We start from the raw sequence: 19,221 nt of genomic DNA on the forward strand, positions 1-19,221 counted from the left end.
TCCACTATGGAAGGCAGTGCTGTTCTTTTTACTGCACTACATTTATTTGACAAAATTAGGTACTAGTAACATTGCACATTCAGGTTATTAACACATAATAAATAAATAAACGAACAAATTATGTATTATTAATAGATTACTGTATACAATAATTGAAATTTGCTTATTAAACCATGCTCTGACCTCAGGGTTCTATGCTCTGACCTCAGGGTTCTATGCTATGATCCCAGGGTTCTATGATTGACTTCAAGGTTTTATGCTCTGACCTCAAGGTTGCTCTGATCTCAGGATTAGGGTTGGGTACCATATTGGCACCGGTTCCAACACGTCCGGTACCTACCGGACCGAAAAGCAACGCAGATTTCGGTGCTTTCTTCCGGTGCCTGAGCCGATTTAAATACTTTTTTTTTTACACTACTCTGTAATGTTGCTCGGTATATAGATACTAAAAAGGTAGCGCGGTACCCGTACGTTAAAAACGATAGGATTTTGATGTATCGATACTATTAAAATAGCGCGGATCAGAGCTCACTCCTCAACACTGTTGTCCGCCTGCATGCAGAGCGGGGCTCGAGGGGGCGGGGCTTCCAGCGCTCACACAACACTCACAATGCGCGCACACAGAGATCGCTGCAGACACGAGTACGAGCTTTTGAACGTCCGTCCTCGGCTTGCTGGAACAAATCTCTCAAGTTGATATTAATGATGACGTGTAGTCCAGTAAAACAGCAGTTTGTAGAATCCAACAGTGTCTGAGTTCTGTTGCACACGGTCCCATCAGGCCACCTGATGCTTGTGTCTGTTCTTTTTTTAAATATATATTGTTTATAGTTTGAAGTTAAAAGGTTTGAAGCTGTAGTTTGAAGACAAGTGTGTTGCGTGTATTTATTTATTTATATGTAAAGTATACTTTAAACAGTTAATATAGTGTTCAATTTTAAGAAAAGGAATTTCCTTGGCAATGAAAAAGTATCGGTTCAGGCACCGTTTAGGCACCAGTATCGTTTTAAAAGTATCGGTTTAGCACCAGTATCGGAAAAAACCCAAACGATACCCATTCCTACTCAGGATTCTATGCTCTGACCTCAGGGTTCTCTGATATCAGGGTTCTATGCTCTGATCTCATGGTTCTATGCTTTGACCTCAGGGTTCTCTGATATCAGGGTTCTATGCTCTGATCTCAGGGTTCTATGCTCTGACCTTAAGGTGCCCTGATATCGGGGTTATATGATCTGACCTCAGGGTTATACAGGTTCAATAGTACTTTTTTGTCAATCGAAAGCTGCAAATTTCCATGTTTTGTGTGCAAAAATCTTCACCTGCAAAGTGTAGTGGAGCTGATGTACATTGTAGCATGAATACATGATCTCAATATTCGTACTGGAGTAAATTACATTCCAGCAACTGAAGTGCAATAATTCCCACGTTTTATTTCATTTGTTAATTCATATAAAAACAGAAATATTTGTGGTTATGTGGGATTTTTTTCTTCTTCTTACTTCCAGGAAACGCTGCACAGTTAAGTGTACACATTTTCACAACAGTCGGCCTATAGACATCTGGACGCTTTGAGGTTATTTCTAAACACCACTGAACAAACTCAATATCTCTTTGACTCTCACTTGTGCTGAAGGGCTCAGCACAGTATATCTGGCCCTCAAAGTGTCCTGACTGCTTATTGACATTACGGTTAATGTTCAATGGTTGTGTCTGAGTCTAAATGCCAACCTGATTAGAAAAAGTGCTGTGTAATCGGTTTTATTTATCAGTTGATCTGAAACAGGTGGTTACTAAAGCTTGCTGTTGCTGCAATATTTTTGTATTGACTTCAGTTGTTTACTGTTCTTCTAAGCTGTCCTCAGTCTGTCTTCCCTTCTGACGTGCTTGACATTCTTAATACATATTGCTTTTTCATGGAACAGTGTTTTATGCTGCTGAGCCTACACTTTACATACATCTTGTACTTTTAACCTTTGGCTGGAGAGATAGAAAATTGACCAAAGTGAGTGAGAATGAAAAAGAAAACATGTGACAGACAAAGGCAATGGTGGAGGATGTTTTCCAGCAGGCTATATGTACTTAAGTGCAAATTCAAGGCACTTGTGCTTTATTATTTAAAATATGTAACTGTATGCTTCTACCTCATTAAAGGTAAATATTGTACTTTTTACTGCACTACATTTATCTGACAGCTTTACTTTACACATTACAGTTCATACATTCCATAATTTTTTTGGGATAAACTGAAGAAGTCGTAATATTAATCCAGAAACCTCATATTTATATTTGTAAAACACTGGCAGGGAACATTTTTACTTCACAAAATGAATACTTTTACTTGGAGTACTTGGAGTATTTTTCCTTAAGTAAGGTAAAGTTTTGAATGCAGGACTTTTACTTGTGTGGAGTATTTTCACACTTTGGTACCAGTAAAGAATCTGAATACTTCTTTTATTAGAACAGATGGGTTGTTATGCGTTTGTGTTTATGTGCACCAGTGTGCTGTTGGAGTGCTCATGCTGAATGATAACATCTTTCTGACTGGGGGCAAATAAACACACAGAGGGTCAGAGACACAGATAATGAGCAGACGCTGGCTGGACAGACAGACAGACAGACAGACAGACAGACAGACAGACAGACAGACAGACAGACAGACAGACACACAGCCATGATTCTGACGGGTCGCACTTTGTGTCTTCCTTCTCCAGCCACCGTCCAGGAGCTGTTCTCAGTGGCTCGAGACGCCAGCATCATCCCTGATATCTCTTTGGATCCCGTCCTCACCACCTTCCTATCGCTGGACTCCCCTGCCGCTCTGCAGCATCACCATGCCTTCCTGCAGCGGAGCATGAGCGGGGAGCTGCAGACTGTATTCGGCCTCAACTTGACCGGCGAGCTGGGAGGCAGCAGCAGGGTCATCAGTGGCGGAGTCGGGGTTGTTGCTCTGGCTCTGTCCGTGCTTTTTGAGCAGGTCGCCCAACAAGTAGGTTTGTTTTATATATTGTCAGCATGGGATTATTCATTCCTATCCTCTGCAGGGTTCCAAAAGGTCAGAACGTCCAGGTTGATGTTGGGTTTTTGCTGAAATATCTTGACAATTATTGGATGGATAATGGATTGTCATGAAATTTGGTCCAGATATTCATCTTCCCCAGAAGATGATGCCTATTGACTTGTTCTCCAGCGCCTCCAGCAGATTGACGTTTTCTACTCAACTCAATCATTGGATGGATTGCTATGACACGTGTTGCATACATTTAAGTTCTATCAGGTCCAAACTATACTCTTTAATATGTGTTCAATACTTTGGTTTTGTGAGTTCAAATATCTTTAAGAGCACTCCCATCTGTGCTTTGTATTTGCTGTCGATTAGAAAATGTTTCAATGCTGACATGCTAAACTAAGATGATAAACATGTTAAACACCGACTGAACATCAGTTGTGAACTGTACTTTAATATAGTCTGTGGTACTTGTACTTGAGTATTTCCATGTTGATACGTTATTCTTCTTCCAAATATTTTACTTTTACTCAACTACATTTATATACTTTAGACTTAGGTTATTTATACAAAACAAATATTACAATGTAATAATAAATCAACACATTATGATGTATTATCATATTTGTATTTTATTTCATTTATTATTAATGCATCAATAATTATATTCCAATAATATAATATATATTGTTCCGAAATTAGCAATTCTGCAAAATGATTATGGTATTTAAAATCTATTTTGATGCTAATACTTTTGTACTTTTACCTAAGTATGATTTGACACCACAAAGGCTACTAATATACATATTTTTGTTGTATTGTATCATAAAAAAATGATGCTAAAACAGAACTGAAACTCAGAATTCCAAATGTGTGTTATCCCGCCAGGTCCGAGCACAGGAATCCACAGAGGGGAACCCATCAGCTCAGAGAGCCCAGCCTAAGAGGATTTTTGGCATCAGCAGTTCTTCAAGGATTGGCCGGCTCATCCACAGCTACCTCCGCCGGATCCCCGGCATCGCCAACAATCAGGAAAAGATGGCCGAGGCCACGGAGCTCCATGACAACTGGCTGAAGCTTGAGCTGATTGACCACTATGAGAGGATGACCATAAGGAAGAGGATGAGTTCAGTGTCCATGCAGCAGTGGTTGGCAGGAGCTGCGTTTCATCTACATATGAGGATTCACCAGGTCAGGACAGACAAAGGAAAACAGTCCAGCTGAAGTTAAAAAGCATTTTAAGTTTTTTATTAGGATAAATATCTGAAATACATACATATCCTCTGCGAAAATAAGCACCACCATGCAAAACATTTGTATGGTAATTAGATAATAGGTCATCAATATCAATGTGGCAGAACCAGATAATTCTTCTTTCTTGTCTTATAGTGAGTTGAGGCTCACAATGAATGCTGTAAAAAGCCACTGTACACTACTTGCTTAGAAGCCAATAGCAGACAGTGAACAAAATGGAGCACTTAGCAGCTACATAGACATATTCCCTCAAGAGTTGGTGCAGACCAAAAACAGAGCTAAAAGATAGAAAATATTGGACTTGCATTAATCAGATGGACACAAACACAAAGACTCCTCATGAACCATCATGTTGCTCTGCTATAGCTGCCATATGTGGAAATCACAAACTGATTCAAGGTTTGCAGAAAGGCTGATTGGAGTTGGAGACCTGTAGTGGAAGCAAACTCTGGTCTCCTGCATGAAAGTCAGACATGGTGGTACACACCTCGCCTCCTCCTCTCTACATGAAGGACAAGCTACTTCTACATCACATTGTTGTCACTGTCACTTGATCTGATTTTGTTCCCATAGGTTCGTCTGCACTCTGTACCTCCAGGATCTGCAGAGTCGCTGCGCCTGACTTACAAGACGGCGTTGGGTCGCCTGGTGCAGGGCTACACAGCCTATCTGCACAGAAACATCCAGGAGACTCCAGCACCCAGAAGACCCAGAGCCGGGGCCGCAGGGGGACCAGGACAAACTAACACGTTAGGCAGAACCAATAGGACCTGCTTGAGTAAACACATTTTTAATGACAGCCTGGTTAGTATCTTGACTGATACGTCTAACGAGACGACCACGCCCAATTCAACTGCTGACATTAGCAGAGGCTGTAAAACAGACGGGTCCATTGAAGACTTTGGACTTGAAGTGTCAAACAGAAGAAATAAAACCACTGAAGTTGTGGGGAACAGAAAGACTCTCGGCAATACGACTGGCCGTGAGGACGTTCAGGGTCTGTTAGCTATCGAGCCAGGGAGGAATGTGAGTCACAAGGTGCAGCATCACCCCTGTGAGTCTCCGGCCATACAACAAGCTTTGGTGACTCGTATTATTAATGCTCAGGACCTGGAGCGGAACAGAGACTTTTTCCTGTACTCTGAGAAATTCTTCCAGGGCCTCCTCAGGCAGAAGGACAACTTTGAGCTGAAGACAAATTAAACAGAAATGAACAGTGAACATTGTCTGCTGTTTTAATGTACTGTATTGCTGTTACTAAAAGATTATTATTTAATAATTTCTACTTTATATGCTGCTATAATAAGAGTTACCTGAACTAAATCCCTTTAAAAAAAATCTCTAAATATTAACAGTTTTAAAGCTATGTTGTTCATAATACCAGCTTGTGTTAGCACCTTTAAGTGTGAAAATCTCCCTTTATTCACTTCGAAGATATTGTCAACATTAAACACTCATATGATATGAATTGTAAAATCCAATACAATTTGCAGGACACTGCAGGTATAGGGTAAAACACTGTTAATTCAATAAATAAGATAAACACTTGTATCACAAGTTTTCTGAAATGTTTTGTTTAAATATTCAAAATAGTCCTAATACTATCTCTTGCAGAATTTAGGTAGAAATCTAAAGACGCAAATAGACAAAGTAATACAAGGTTTGTTTTCTTCCTTCTAGTCTGAAAAATACATCATGGAAGAAAAATTGACCAAAATCCTAAAATTGACCAGTGCATGAAAATACCAACAATGTTTTAGCCCGTAGTGACTCGCCTAAAATGAGTTAAATATACATTGTTTAGAATCATTATACTGTCATGTCATGAACATCATGAAAGTTGGACGTGTAGGCTTCGCCCGGAAGGAAATTGTAAACAAGATGCGTTGTATTCTTTTTTTGTATTATTCTTTCTGATATCAGTGCAAGTTAAGTGTGTGTGTGCTGGTAAAATGTGCATACAGTATTTCTGGACAAACTGGTTGTATTTTTACTTTATAAAATAAGATAAGATAATCCTTTATTTGCCCCGCAGTGGGGAAAATTGCAGGATTACAACAGCAGTGCACACCAGAGACACATAATGAAATGAAAAACAAGTAATATAAATAAACAGTAATAAAAACAGTAAAGAAGAAAAATAATCCACAATAGCAATATTATATATACAGATGGTTCTTTGATGGGATGATATAACACATGGAAATGACAACAACAGCTATGTATTACCCTATTTTTGTAATGTAAACGTATGTGGTAGGAGAAATAATTTGTACATCATTAGTGGAAGAAGTACTTTAATACTTATAAGTAAAAGTAATACCACAGTCAAATGAGTAAATTAGTAAATGTACTAAATTAGTTTCCACTCCACTGCCTCGTCATTCAAAATAAACATATTTAAAATAAAATAAAAAAGATGATCACTAAGGGGCGTCGTTCCTGCCTCGCTGTTTGAAGTCCGTCGGAAGCGCAGCAGCAGCAGTAGAAGAAGACGAAGAAGAGGCGTTTTGAACCGTCCCGTCCTGTCACGTGAGCTTCTGCTGATTACACGCGGCGCTGCGTGGGCTACGTGAACAGTTCTAACTTCCGCACATTAACATGAGCAGATCAACAGAGCGCTGCTAAGTGTTTACACGACAAATAAAACAAGGTACGTGTTCTTTAACTCACTACACACACACACACACACACACACACACACACACACACACACATACACACACACATATACATACATATATATATATATGAAAAACTAGCGGATGTTAACTCGTCACACTGAATCTTGCCTCGTCTCGCACTTGTTTGCGTGGCGATAAAACAACAAATCGTCACGTTAATTAGTTGAAACTAAACCGCTCGTTATGAGTTAATACAGCATACAGGCTGACCTATATTTACAACACAACATTGTAATGTAGTTGGCTCCATAATTCGCTCTTTAGTCGAAAAAACGAAACGTTTTACGATACTATCTACGCAGGTTAGCTAGCTAAGGGCTCAACGTGCTAACATTTTAATAACCAATAAAATAGCAGCTACAAGGCACGTCATTCCGAAGAGATATTATTTCGACAAAATGCTTATAATAATACAAATAATGACATTTTGTTGATACACTACGTCATAGTTAATCATCCCCAGTACGCAAACTATTTGTTTTTTTAAAAAGTGTCTGCTGTGCCCCAAATACGTCGTTAAAGGTGACTAAACGACACACCGTGACTCAAGTGTAAAGTTAGGTATCTTTTCCTTTGTGTCCACTGGTCAAACGAAACACACACTCACATGTGACTGATCTCACCGTAGGTTAGGCTTTTTAAAATATTGACCACACGCTCTCGTTTTAAAATATGTGAAGGACAATACACGAGATAAACGTATTTAGCTGCTTTATTACTTCAGTAAAAGTACTAATACCACTCTGAAGATACTATTATACAAGTAAAAGTCCTGCATTTCAAACCTTAAGTAAAAGTGTGTATCAGCTTAATGTACTTGAAGTGTAAGTGCTCATTGTGTAGTATTAATCAATCAATTAAACTTGTACTACAGACTCAAGGTCCAGATAATACAAAATACATAAAAGCACAGTTAAAATACATAGACCTGTCAATGCTTTATAAATAGATAGCTGTACCAGTGTCTCCACAGATGGGACTGGTAGCGTGTGGTACTATACTTGGTTTGATAAAACCAAGATCTCATTTTCAGAGTCATTAACTCGACAGATACATTTATACATACAATTTCTTTTGGAAATTATTAACTTTTTTACCTTATTTTACCTTATCACAGACACCGAGGTAATGTCGGGGAATTTTAGACTTTTGTCCTCCTTTTGTTCTTAAGATCAAGATAGCACTCTTACTAGCATTGTATTTTATATCATGTCTGGATTAATATTATTGTTGTATTAAACTGTATGTTGTATTTCACTGCCTTAAATGATAACGGCTGTGTTCATTTTAACTTTATATTCTGCTGGGTAGTTTAATCTACAGCAGTGCATCATATTCTATCAAATCACATGTTTGCAGCTGTTTTAAGCATTGTGAAAATGTTTTTTTCCAGTTGATCAAGAGGCTTTAAGAAGTTGATTTAGCTAAAGAACTAGGAGGATTTTCTCAACACTAAGGCTGCGTTCACACCAAACTGCTTCAGTTCACTCGCGCGAGTGAAACAAGGGTGTTCACACCAGACGCGAAAAATTGCTCTGCGACAAAGGGGCCCTGGCTTATCGCCGTCGCTTCTCTCCGTGAAAAAGAGTTCTCTTTTCCGCTATCGACCATGGAATAAATAACCACTAGTTCTCTTTATACTTGTTGTGGAAGTCCCAAACATGTCGGAACGTCAAACGCCCTCGCGTTTGGGTTCATAACATCATCCGTAGCCGCACAAAGCTCGGTGAATTTCACTGACTCCTCCAGGAACGGCGCCTGGCTTATCTCCGTAAAAACACCGTTACCGTTTCTGCCATCCACCATGGAAATAACCACTCGTTCTGCTTTATACTTGTTGTGTAAATTCCACATACGTCGGAACATCAAACTCCATCGTGGCTGGGTTCATACTATTATCCGTAGTCCCACAACAGCGTCTGAATAACGGCCGCTACCAGCGCTACTTCAGCAGCAGTTTGATTCAGAAACGGCAAGACAGCGATGGTGCTTCTCAACGCTGATTCTCAACGCGGTTTTATCGCCGGATTTGGGATATTTCAACTCGCGCGAATTCGCGCCGTGTCCTCCACTCTGTTCGTGCCGCCTCAAACACATCTATTGCACCGCCCGGCGAAAAAAACGCTTTTTCGCAACCTATCGCGTCTGTGCATTGACTTTACATGTAATCTGGTCGCGCGAATAATTCGTGCCGTGTTTGGTGTGAACGCAGTATTATCCTTCAGTTTATATTGAACATTCAACATCAGCACATCCGAAGAGACGTGGTTTTTTGAAAAGTAGTAAAAAGTACAATATCGTGCATAATGCATTGCAGATTTTTCACATTAATGTGCACAACAGTTCTATTACCACACAACAATGATGCATTTTTGACAGAAATAAAAACGGGCATGATGTTTTCCTACAGTGAAACTCATTAAAATCAACAACCTGCAACATTCAAGTCTGATTCACTGTCTTGGGGAATGGATCTAATTAATGCAAGTGTTCTCACAGATTTGGACAACATGTCAGACTCCGATTCTGACAATGAATGGGAGGACATTAAAGACCGGATGAGTGTTGTGAGTTATTAAACCCCAAAAAATCTGATTAAGAACATTTAGCCAGCATATTTTTTTAAATGTTACTGATAATTGTTTTTCCCTCCCCAGAAACTTTTGACCAAGAATGACACAATTGTCGCCCTCCGTCCATCAGGTAAAGAATTAGCTCATATTTGTGATATCTGAGATCAATACAAACTGAAAATTGGGTCATGTTTTGACATTTCAAAATGTAAGTTCAAGGTGTTAATAATATTATTACATTTTGGTGTTTTTTTTTCTGAAGTTTTATATAAATAAATGCTAAGGAAAATGTGATGTCAAATATGTTTTATTTGACTATAATACTGTTTGAATCCCTTATTCTGAGTATACTGCCTTTCTGAAAACTCTGTGTTGAGACAAGCCTTTGATTATCGGACTGCTGTCTGTCGAAAGGGGTTGTTGCTAGGAGAGTCACGCCCCGAACTAAAACCGGAACAGAACTTGTTCCAGAGTCTCAGCCGCTCTCCTTTTTGATCTGTTGCCATTACAATAGAAATTTAAACACTTCAGTGTTACTCATGCGGGACAAACCCTTTTAGCCTTGAGAACCAGATATGTATTAGCCTACTCGCCTTTTGGTTACGTCAGACATCATATGCTTATAAAATCCCTGCTCTTAGGATGCAGAACACAAAGGTGCAAATATCTGTCCGTATTTTTCTTCATGCTGCATGGAAGTTGAACGTTTTTTTTAATATAACATTTCTTCCATTTACCTTTTTACATTTGTCATTGTATTTGTTCAAATTGAGACGGTAACTTATTTATGCTGCTCTCGGCTCAGTGAAACTAAATATATTCTCTGCATGTTTTTTTTTTTTTTTTTTTTTTTAGAAAGGGTCTTTGAACGATGGATTAGTCTCCCTGTTGAGACCAGAAGAGAAGCCGGGCAGCGGATGAGAATTTGTGCCTTCTGGCTTCCTATTTTGCTGCAACGCGATGAGTCGGGTACCACTGTTAGCTGGGCTGTAGAACTGGGTCTAATCTCAAAGTAAGTAAAATTATTAATGGGATCTGAACATTTGTTTAAAACCCCCCCAATTAATAACACGTTTAATCGTCAATGTTTAGATCGTTAAACAGTTTGCAATTTTCTACTTCTAGTGGCACTGCCAAAATAAGTCTGAAGCACCTGCACAGGATAGAAATAGTGGAGGCAATCCTGAGAGCCCTGGAGAAAGGAACTGTAAGTTGACTATGTTGTACTTCAGTGGAGATCATGAAATCATTGGAACTTGAACTGGGAATTAAAAGTTTTGTTTAGGATCATATTGAAAGCGCCTTGAAACTCACTGCCTACGTATGCAAGTTTTTTTTTTTTTTAGACATGATGTTTTTCTGTTCCAGCTGTTAAAAGACCAGACTAAGCATGTTGTGTCGATAAGCAACATGTTCAACTTGGTAAGTCTGGAATAAGTGATTGTGTGCATTGAAAATGGAAGAGGTTATCAATGAATACGAGTAAAGGGAACTTTAAACAATTGAGTGGGTGTTAATTTCAACACATCCAATCTGAATTAGTATTTTTTGACAGTAACGATATATTTTTGTGTCATCCACGATGTAGCATTGAAAAGGTATACTGTATTGTCGTGTAGATTTTAAATTTGAAAAAATGTTGGCATCAGATACATGCTGATATTAGCTGAGTTGAGGTATTGGGAGAAGAAATGCCAGATTGTTCCACCCCTAGAAATTTCCACTGTTCACCTATCTATAATAGTTATAAAAATACACAACAGTCAAAAGCATCCTACAGTTGAATAAATACCTACTTGTTTTGTCATTTCCTATGTGATCAATAGACACAGTTGAATGTTTCTCTCGTTGACAGCTTTCTCTGACTTCATACTCTCAGCGTTCCCAGGGTGTTTTGGACGACGCATTACACTGGTTGGAGCGAACTGGAGAACCCCGTATTCGCCATCGCGTCCTGGACCTCGGCCATCCACACACATGCTACACAGCCCTGCGCCTCATCTTCACAGAGTGTAAGATACAAAACCGTTCAATCTTTAAGATGTTTTTCTGTTTTGAGTCATTTTGTAATAATTCATGTTGAGAGGAAAACCTAAATGGGCGGTTTATTCCATTTTCTATTTTAGGCTATCAAATAGCTACATTTCATATTGTACAACACATCTACATGCAGTGTTTCACAAGTTGTCCAAACACTAAAGCCTATTGGAACTCATATGTTGATGGTTAAACGCACACTTGTCTCTTGCTTTTAACCAGTTGCTAAGTATATTCAGGAAATGGGTACCAACTTGCAAAGGACGATGAAGTCACTGATGGCTCGACCTTCTGACCATCTAGTCGAGGTAAGACAACAACGTGATATACCCGCAGTCTCTCTGATATAACTTGTTTAACTGTTGCCGTTTTCTGTATTTTGTACTTAATTGCTTTTATGTGCAAATATCTGTATGTTAAAGTATGTATCTGAAACATTAATCACTGTTGATCCCTCGTTACCTAATTTGATAACACAGCTCTTACTTGAGTCCACATACGAATACTTGGAATACTTCAGTTGTACACAGAACATGTTATACAATTAGACTTTAGTTTCAGTAATGTGATATATTTCCGCAATACTGAGCTGTACGGTGGCACCTCATTTTAACCAAGCCCACGAACTGGCACACTGCTGAATTTTGTATTTGGACAAATCATTACAGATTGAATGTTTGGTTTTATGTTTTAAATAAAACTTGTCAGACCGAAACTCGACTGTCTATAAATGTTTGTCTTGTACCTGAGGGAATATAATATTTGGTTTGTCGGGTCCTCGTCCAGAAAAGTGAAGAAATGAAGAAGAAAGGAAATGAAAACTTCCAGAAAAAGCAGTATGTGGATGCTGTTGTGTTTTATTCCAAAGCCATCATATATTAGTAAGTCAATATTTTTTTAATATTATCTATAAGTGCACAATAATACATTCAAATATTACGACCCTATCTTTGATACCCGTGGGCATTTTAGTATTTCATTACTTCATGAATGGGACACATTATTAGAAATACCTCAATATAATATTAAAAACACCTTAAACTACAGCCTTCAGCTGATTTAACTCTGACAACAAATAACACAAGTTTCACAAAGAAGATTCATTTCAGAGTAATTGTATTAGAGCGTATAGGTGTAATAAATATTTTTTTCTTTTTTTTTCTTTCCAGCCCTGACAACCACATAGTTTATGGAAATAGAGCATTATGCTATATCCGATGTGAGGAATATCTGTAAGTACCACTTATTCCTTTCGTCTGTAAGTAATTGAAGTGCAGAGTATCAGTAGAAAACTTAGTTTGACCTTCAAATATCTCAGTAGAGAATGAGCTGTTTTAATGCAAAAAAAGTTACAAGATTTTTTTCAACCCAAACATGACTTTTTAATATATATATATTTTTTTTTACAGAAAAGCAGTTGGTGATGGGAAATGTGCTATTCTGATAAAACCACTCTGGGCAAAGGTACTAATCTCTTTTTCTTTTTTATCCAGTTAACATGAATGTAACAAAAGAGAAAATTATCCAACATTAATTAATTACACAGATGTAAAAGATGCCTTGAGCCAACAAGGATGGTCAGTCCTGGTGTGGTTGGCTACAGATTCAAGGACTCGCAACAGATTACACATTAGAAACTGATGAAGAACCAATTTGGATTTTAAAGGTACTTTTTAACGGCATGGTTCTAATAACAGCTGGTCGTTCACCACTTTGATACAGACTGAAATATCTCAGCAACTCCTGGATGGATGGCCATGAAATTTGGCATCAATATTCACGGTCCCCGCAGTATGATTTGTGATAATGTTGGTGATAAACTTCATTAATTCATCCAACATTTTGATTAGTCAAATACTTCAGTTTAGGTAAAATACCTGCAGAACTAACAACATTCCCATAAGCCTCAGCTGTACTTATTTAGGACCAAATGTTAGCATGATAACGTTGAGATGGTCAACATTGTAAGCATAGTATTGTCAGGTTGAGCATGAGATTTAAGGCTGACATTGCAATCAAATTTCTCTCAAAAATATATGTGTGCTCTTGAATGTGTGAGGTGATGCCTAAATGCAAAAAAAATAAAACTATTTGTGAATCAATTATTTTGATCATAAGATGTAAAAAAAAGAGATAAGATATCCTGTCTGAACTTGGTTCCCACAGATTCCCGTCCTCTATACAAAACGTCATACCCCCATTAGTGTGCAGATACTCAACATTAAAGGACTTTAATTGGGCATCACAAACAAAAAATATTGGGAAACATTGGAAAACATCTTTATGTAGCTTATTCATATTGAGCAGGAGACTCACTCTGTCACTGCAGTCGACCCTTCTGCACTTCATGTCAGTCGAACGGATATTAAGAGCAAGAAGTTGATGCGTGTTTTTGTTTGCAGGGTCACTACCGCTACTGTGAGGCTTTGTTCTCCCTGGGAGAGATCCAAAAGGCTCTTGAAGCCAACACTATGGCCCAGAGGCTGTGCAAAGAGGACCACGAAGGAGTCAAAGACTTGGAACAACAATACCTGAAGTTCAGTGAAGTGCCCGAACCCAAAGGTACTTTCACTGACCCGTCGTGCTCACAGCAGCACCTTCCATCACATTTTAGGTTTTATCCATCAAAAGCAGCAAAAGTACCCAGAAGACGAATTTTAGACCCGATTATTGCTCATCATGGAGGACAAATAACTGGTTGGTCACAAATGAAATAATCATTTCATTGTTTGCTGTCACGCCCTAAATGAAACCTGTATTTATGCCTTTTTGATTTCAGTTGGACCGCCTAAGAAAACCCCAACTAAAAGGTATGTGCATACTTTGTACACATTAAACAACCCAACTTGATTAATGAATGCTGATCAATTTATGGTTTAAATTGATTTTCTCCAGACCGGAGAACACCAACAAAGCACATACAGTGGAGTCACGCCCACAGGTTGTAAAAGCTGTTAAAAAGATTGATCCTACTCCACAGACTAAGGTTTGTAACTCTTTTTGTCATGATTTTAGACCTCAAGATAATCAATCATCAATAATTAAATGTTCCAAAGAAAAAACAAATTAATAGAAATAATTTGTTCTTAAAACCACTCCCCGTTTCCTGATGTATCGCTATCTGATAAAGGCCAAAAACTATCTTAAAAAGAAAGACAATTACAAAAATAAACGCATTTAAAAACAAAACGAACACCCGTACATGAGAACAATACAGGAGTAAATGAATGATTTAAGATTGTTGGTTATCTTTTAGTTTTTTTCCATTAACGTTTTTGATTAAAGCTTTTCTATTTTCCATTTCAGGATTTTAAAGTTGCCACTTCAGTAGCAATTTGTCATTTCCATATTGAATTTCTTTATATCTATATTTTAGTACTATAGTATGATTTAAATGTTCGTGTGTTAGCTCTTGTTTTTTTCAATCTTCTCTTTTGTAAAAAATAATCCTCCATAGAAAGGATCTTCATTCATAGATCTTCATATTGATAATTAAAATAATCATTAGTTTTCTCTGTGAACAGGCGGCTATCGGAATAGATCATTTACACTATTTGTGTGGCTTTAGCTGAAGTTTGATGTAGTTCAGTGTTAATAATTAACTTGTGTGTTGGCAGGTCATAGAAGTTAAACTGGAAAAGCAACCAGGTGAGTTTGTTCCAGCCAGTTCTTTCGCATTTCACTCTGACCTGGGTTCACATCCTGGTTGAGGTGACTTTTGGTTGTCCAACGCATACAAACTGAATATCATTGCTGTATTGACACAGTATGCGTCTCATATCCTTAAATACACATTGATTAATGTATTGCTTTCACTGTCTGTGTTGACTCACTGAATGAAACATTCAAACCAATTTTCTTTTAGAGTTTGAAATCTGCATTGTTTACATCCATGTTTAGTAGCAAGCAGTCTCTTTGTAGCCTGTATTGTTTTTGTTTTTTTATACATATATATCTGTGCGTAAAATACTTGTACATTAGAGTTAACATATTTTGTTCATGTTATTTGAACTTCATGGCTAACATTCTGTCTCTCCAGTGAAAAACGATAAGACTGCACAGTCAGACGGCAGCGCTAAAAACTCGAAACCATCCAAAAGGTTAGCGGAAGCACTTTTACTAAAATCACTGCTTGTGATAAATGACTGCTTAATAAAACAGCTGCTCTTTGATTCCACGTAAGAATCCTACAACCACCACTTTCTGCTCCAGCTTTTTAAATGCAGTTCTACATGAAAAGTGCACAGATCAGATTGCATGTAATTGGTGTATTGTTCATTTTCTTTCGCAGTGGAAAACAAATGTATACCTGATTAACAGCACAACATTTGGTGCAGAGATTATGTTGTCTTGAGCTTGATTTATACCGATATACATAATTCCGAATATTACAAACTGTTACTTAAATGTCGTCGCTGTGTTTTATTATTTTGTATATTTCAGATAAAAAGTTATTGAAAAATAGGTCATGTTTGTGGCGCCGCGATCGTGTGACGTGGCCTTTTTTTCAGCAAAGATCGGAGTGTATTGGTCAGACTCACTGTAGGAAACAACTCTATCATCTAACTATTTCTATCATAGTTTTCATACATGTTTGTGCAGTTAACAATTTGAGACCAATGTACTGTTTTTTTTTCTGTTATCTGATCTGAGGTCAAAGAATCTTCCTTTCTGACTGTTTAGCTGATTAAAAATATTCTGTGCTTTCAGTGAGCTTTCTTCAAAGAATGGCAAAGGAGCATCCAGCTCACCAGCTAAGAAGAATCCAAAGAACAGAAGTCCGTCTGAAGATGAGGTAAGGCGGTGCTTAACGTGTCATGCTCTGCTTCTGTCACATGACTAACATGTTGCATTCGTCTTTAGTCACAAGTTGAAGACTTCCAATACACTGTATCAAAAGGAAACCTCTGTGGAGACACTCAACCCGCCAGATCCTTGAGCTGGGGCTCAATGAGGCTATCGTAGAATCGTGAAATCAATCTCTTCCACACTTTCTTCTGTGTTTTTAAGAGCGACTTAACTTTTTTAGCTTTAAAGTTGTAACCGCATCATTAAATGAGACACCTGACCTGCTCTGTGATGGGTTTTATCCAATCAGAATCAGAAAGTGTACGATAAAGCAGCCGTGTGTAAAGAGTTGAAATCGATGGTGCAGGACGCGCACACTGCTCTGGCCGACCTACGCAGCCGCAACGCAGAGGAGGCCTTCAGGAAGGCACTGGTCTTACTGGAAACCAGCACACCCAAGGTAATAAAATCTGCTGCACTCTACACTAATGAACAATTTATGTGCCTAAATCAGGGCTACAGACTAACCTTTCTACTTCTTTCTGTTGCACCAGCACATTTGGTTCCACCCTTTTTTATTTTGGTACAGAATAGTATTTTAAGTACTGTACAAGTTAAGGTACTTAACTTTCTATTTTAATTTCAGAGGGACATACTTTTGACGCCACCATATTTATTTGAGGCCTTTATTTACTAGTTACTTTGCAGTTGAAGATTTTAAAAACCTGAGTGTATGAAATGAATGCATTGTTACACTGATTTAATCCAACCAACAGTTTAAACATGAATACAATGAGCTCTTTTGCAGCCAGTTACTACATTAACATGCATCTTACATGGTACAACATTTCTCCACACACACACACACGTCAAATAATCTGTGGTAGTTTTAAGTTTACTGGATTTACGTTGAACTGTAAAATACTTTTTTTTTCTGTCTCAGGAACTTGGACTTTCCAGCCTTGATGTACTGTTGTTGCTGTTCGGCCACGCCTCAGCACTGACAGAAATCGGCCAGCTTGAGGTAACTCATAGATTCATGTCGGTTCGTTCGGCCTGAATGTCCACAGCAGTCATTATTATTATTATTATTATTAGTATAATAATAGTTTCTACCTATGTATGATGATTACATTTGTATTGATTCCTGGAGTTGAAATCGTGTTGTTGCAGCAGCACAAGGACAGAAATACACTACTGTTCAAAAGTTTGTCTCCTCCTGCCGCAAGATAGATATATACAGGGTCTATGTGGTCATGGAAAACCTGGAAGTCATGGATTTTTAAAATGGTTATTTCTAGGCCTGGAAAAGTTCTTGAAAAAAATAAAATCCCAAAAGTTTTGGAACAGTCATGGAAATTTGTTATGTTCATGGCGTTCATTTACACGGAGTTTGAAATAATTAATATGCTTTTAAAAGAAAGACGCTCAAAATATAAGCAGGCATACGCTGAGTATATCTATAAATGTTTAATCTATTGTCTCTCATTCATTTGTCATTCAAGGTATACCGTATGCTTCGGAATTCTCATTGGTAGTTTAAATACTACATTTTTGCACTTTTTCATGTATACACAGAGATTTCACAAAATGTTTGGTCATGGAAATTTGGTTTAAAGTCATGGAAATCCATTGGTCAAAATGCTTACATAGATGTATACAGTTTGTTATACTCCAAGGGGAAATTAGTTTGTCACAGTAAAAGCAACTTACATAGAAGACACAAGACACAACAAATATCAGGAATGCAAAATACTAAATGTATAAAACAAAAGTAGAGGGTATTAATTTAGGAAATTAAACAATAAAGAAAGTGCACAAAGGCTTTTTGTTATTTTGTAGTAAAAGTTGTTTTTGTACACGGAACAGTCGAGCTAGTATTATATGGACAGGATAACTTGATCATTTACATTGTATTGTGTATTGACATTGTGTGAATTGTGAATGTCCTGTGAAGCAGTCATTACACGTGTGGTTGCTTTGTTACACGCAGGAACTTGGAGAAGCACAAAGACTTCTGGAGAAGATCAAATCGTTTGAGGAGAGGACGTTTCAGTGTCTGGTTTACTATGCCATCGGGAGGGTGTACCTCAGAGAGAACAGGTACAGCGGCTTCTAGTCTTTACCGACTTTGTGCGATTGATTCTCACACCCTTGGTTGTTTTTATACATATTATTTTTCTTTGGACAGGTTTGCACTTGCTCTGGAGCAGTTTTCAGATTCCCTGCAGACAGTCAAGAACCGAATAACACCGGGTAAACTCACCTGGCCTTTCACGAAAGAGATTGTCAAAGAGACGCAGCCGGAGTATTTCAAGGTATGTTGTCATCTGAGGTCTTTGTTTGTATCCATTTTAAAAGATGATTTAGTTGCATGTGAGTATTTGGACATGGAAAACATGTTTTATGTATTTCACCCCCTCAGTAACTATATTGTATGTAATCAGATGTTATGCCTTCATGCCAACGGGTGCAGTGGCTGGAGGAATTATGTTTTTGGTTTACATATGGTCCGGTCCACGAGGGCTGGAGGGAATTTTTTATTCAAAATTGACACAAACTTTTACTTGGACTTGAGAATGAACTGATTAGATTTTGGTGTTCAAAGGTCACTGTGGCTTCACAAAGCACATTTTGGGCCATAACCCAGGAATTTATTTTCTAAATAAAGGATGAATTCTAGTTTTACACTGATTGGACTCCACAGACAGCTATTCAAATATTTAAATTAATAGAGTAAAATAAATAAATATGACAAAGTATAAAACAGTGGCACTGAAGGAAAATAAACAAGGAAAATCAAGTTAGGGTGATATCCAGTTCTTACATTTCTCTACTTTATCTTTTGTTATAATACATAAATTGAAATTGGATATGCGGC

General features: G+C 37.9%; 1 protein-coding gene across 2 annotated transcripts in view; it reads left to right on the forward strand.

Moving 5' to 3' along the window:
- The first annotated feature begins 6,852 nt into the window (after positions 1–6,852).
- Positions 6,853–19,221, forward strand: part of ttc3 (tetratricopeptide repeat domain 3) — a 29,903-nt gene continuing 17,534 nt past the window's right edge. Inside the window, exons 1-21 of one of the 2 annotated variants that reach the window (XM_079214111.1) lie at positions 6,853–6,911; positions 9,442–9,509; positions 9,600–9,645; positions 10,371–10,527; positions 10,641–10,722; positions 10,884–10,937; positions 11,371–11,527; positions 11,775–11,860; positions 12,339–12,433; positions 12,722–12,784; positions 12,962–13,016; positions 13,955–14,114; positions 14,332–14,362; positions 14,448–14,538; positions 15,170–15,200; positions 15,592–15,652; positions 16,263–16,347; positions 16,651–16,800; positions 17,284–17,364; positions 18,334–18,443; positions 18,532–18,658. In XM_079214111.1, the coding sequence (XP_079070237.1) occupies positions 9,453–9,509; positions 9,600–9,645; positions 10,371–10,527; positions 10,641–10,722; positions 10,884–10,937; positions 11,371–11,527; positions 11,775–11,860; positions 12,339–12,433; positions 12,722–12,784; positions 12,962–13,016; positions 13,955–14,114; positions 14,332–14,362; positions 14,448–14,538; positions 15,170–15,200; positions 15,592–15,652; positions 16,263–16,347; positions 16,651–16,800; positions 17,284–17,364; positions 18,334–18,443; positions 18,532–18,658 (1,779 nt within the window). In that variant the 5' untranslated portion in view covers positions 6,853–6,911; positions 9,442–9,452. The remainder of the gene's footprint in view (positions 6,912–9,441; positions 9,510–9,599; positions 9,646–10,370; positions 10,528–10,640; positions 10,723–10,883; positions 10,938–11,370; positions 11,528–11,774; positions 11,861–12,338; positions 12,434–12,721; positions 12,785–12,961; positions 13,017–13,954; positions 14,115–14,331; positions 14,363–14,447; positions 14,539–15,169; positions 15,201–15,591; positions 15,653–16,262; positions 16,348–16,650; positions 16,801–17,283; positions 17,365–18,333; positions 18,444–18,531; positions 18,659–19,221) is intronic. The other variant, XM_079214112.1, reaches the window with a different exon arrangement.

Source organism: Taurulus bubalis, assembly GCF_910589615.1.
Source record: "Taurulus bubalis genome assembly, chromosome: 2".
In the NCBI taxonomy this organism is placed as follows: Eukaryota; Metazoa; Chordata; class Actinopteri; order Perciformes; family Cottidae; genus Taurulus; species Taurulus bubalis.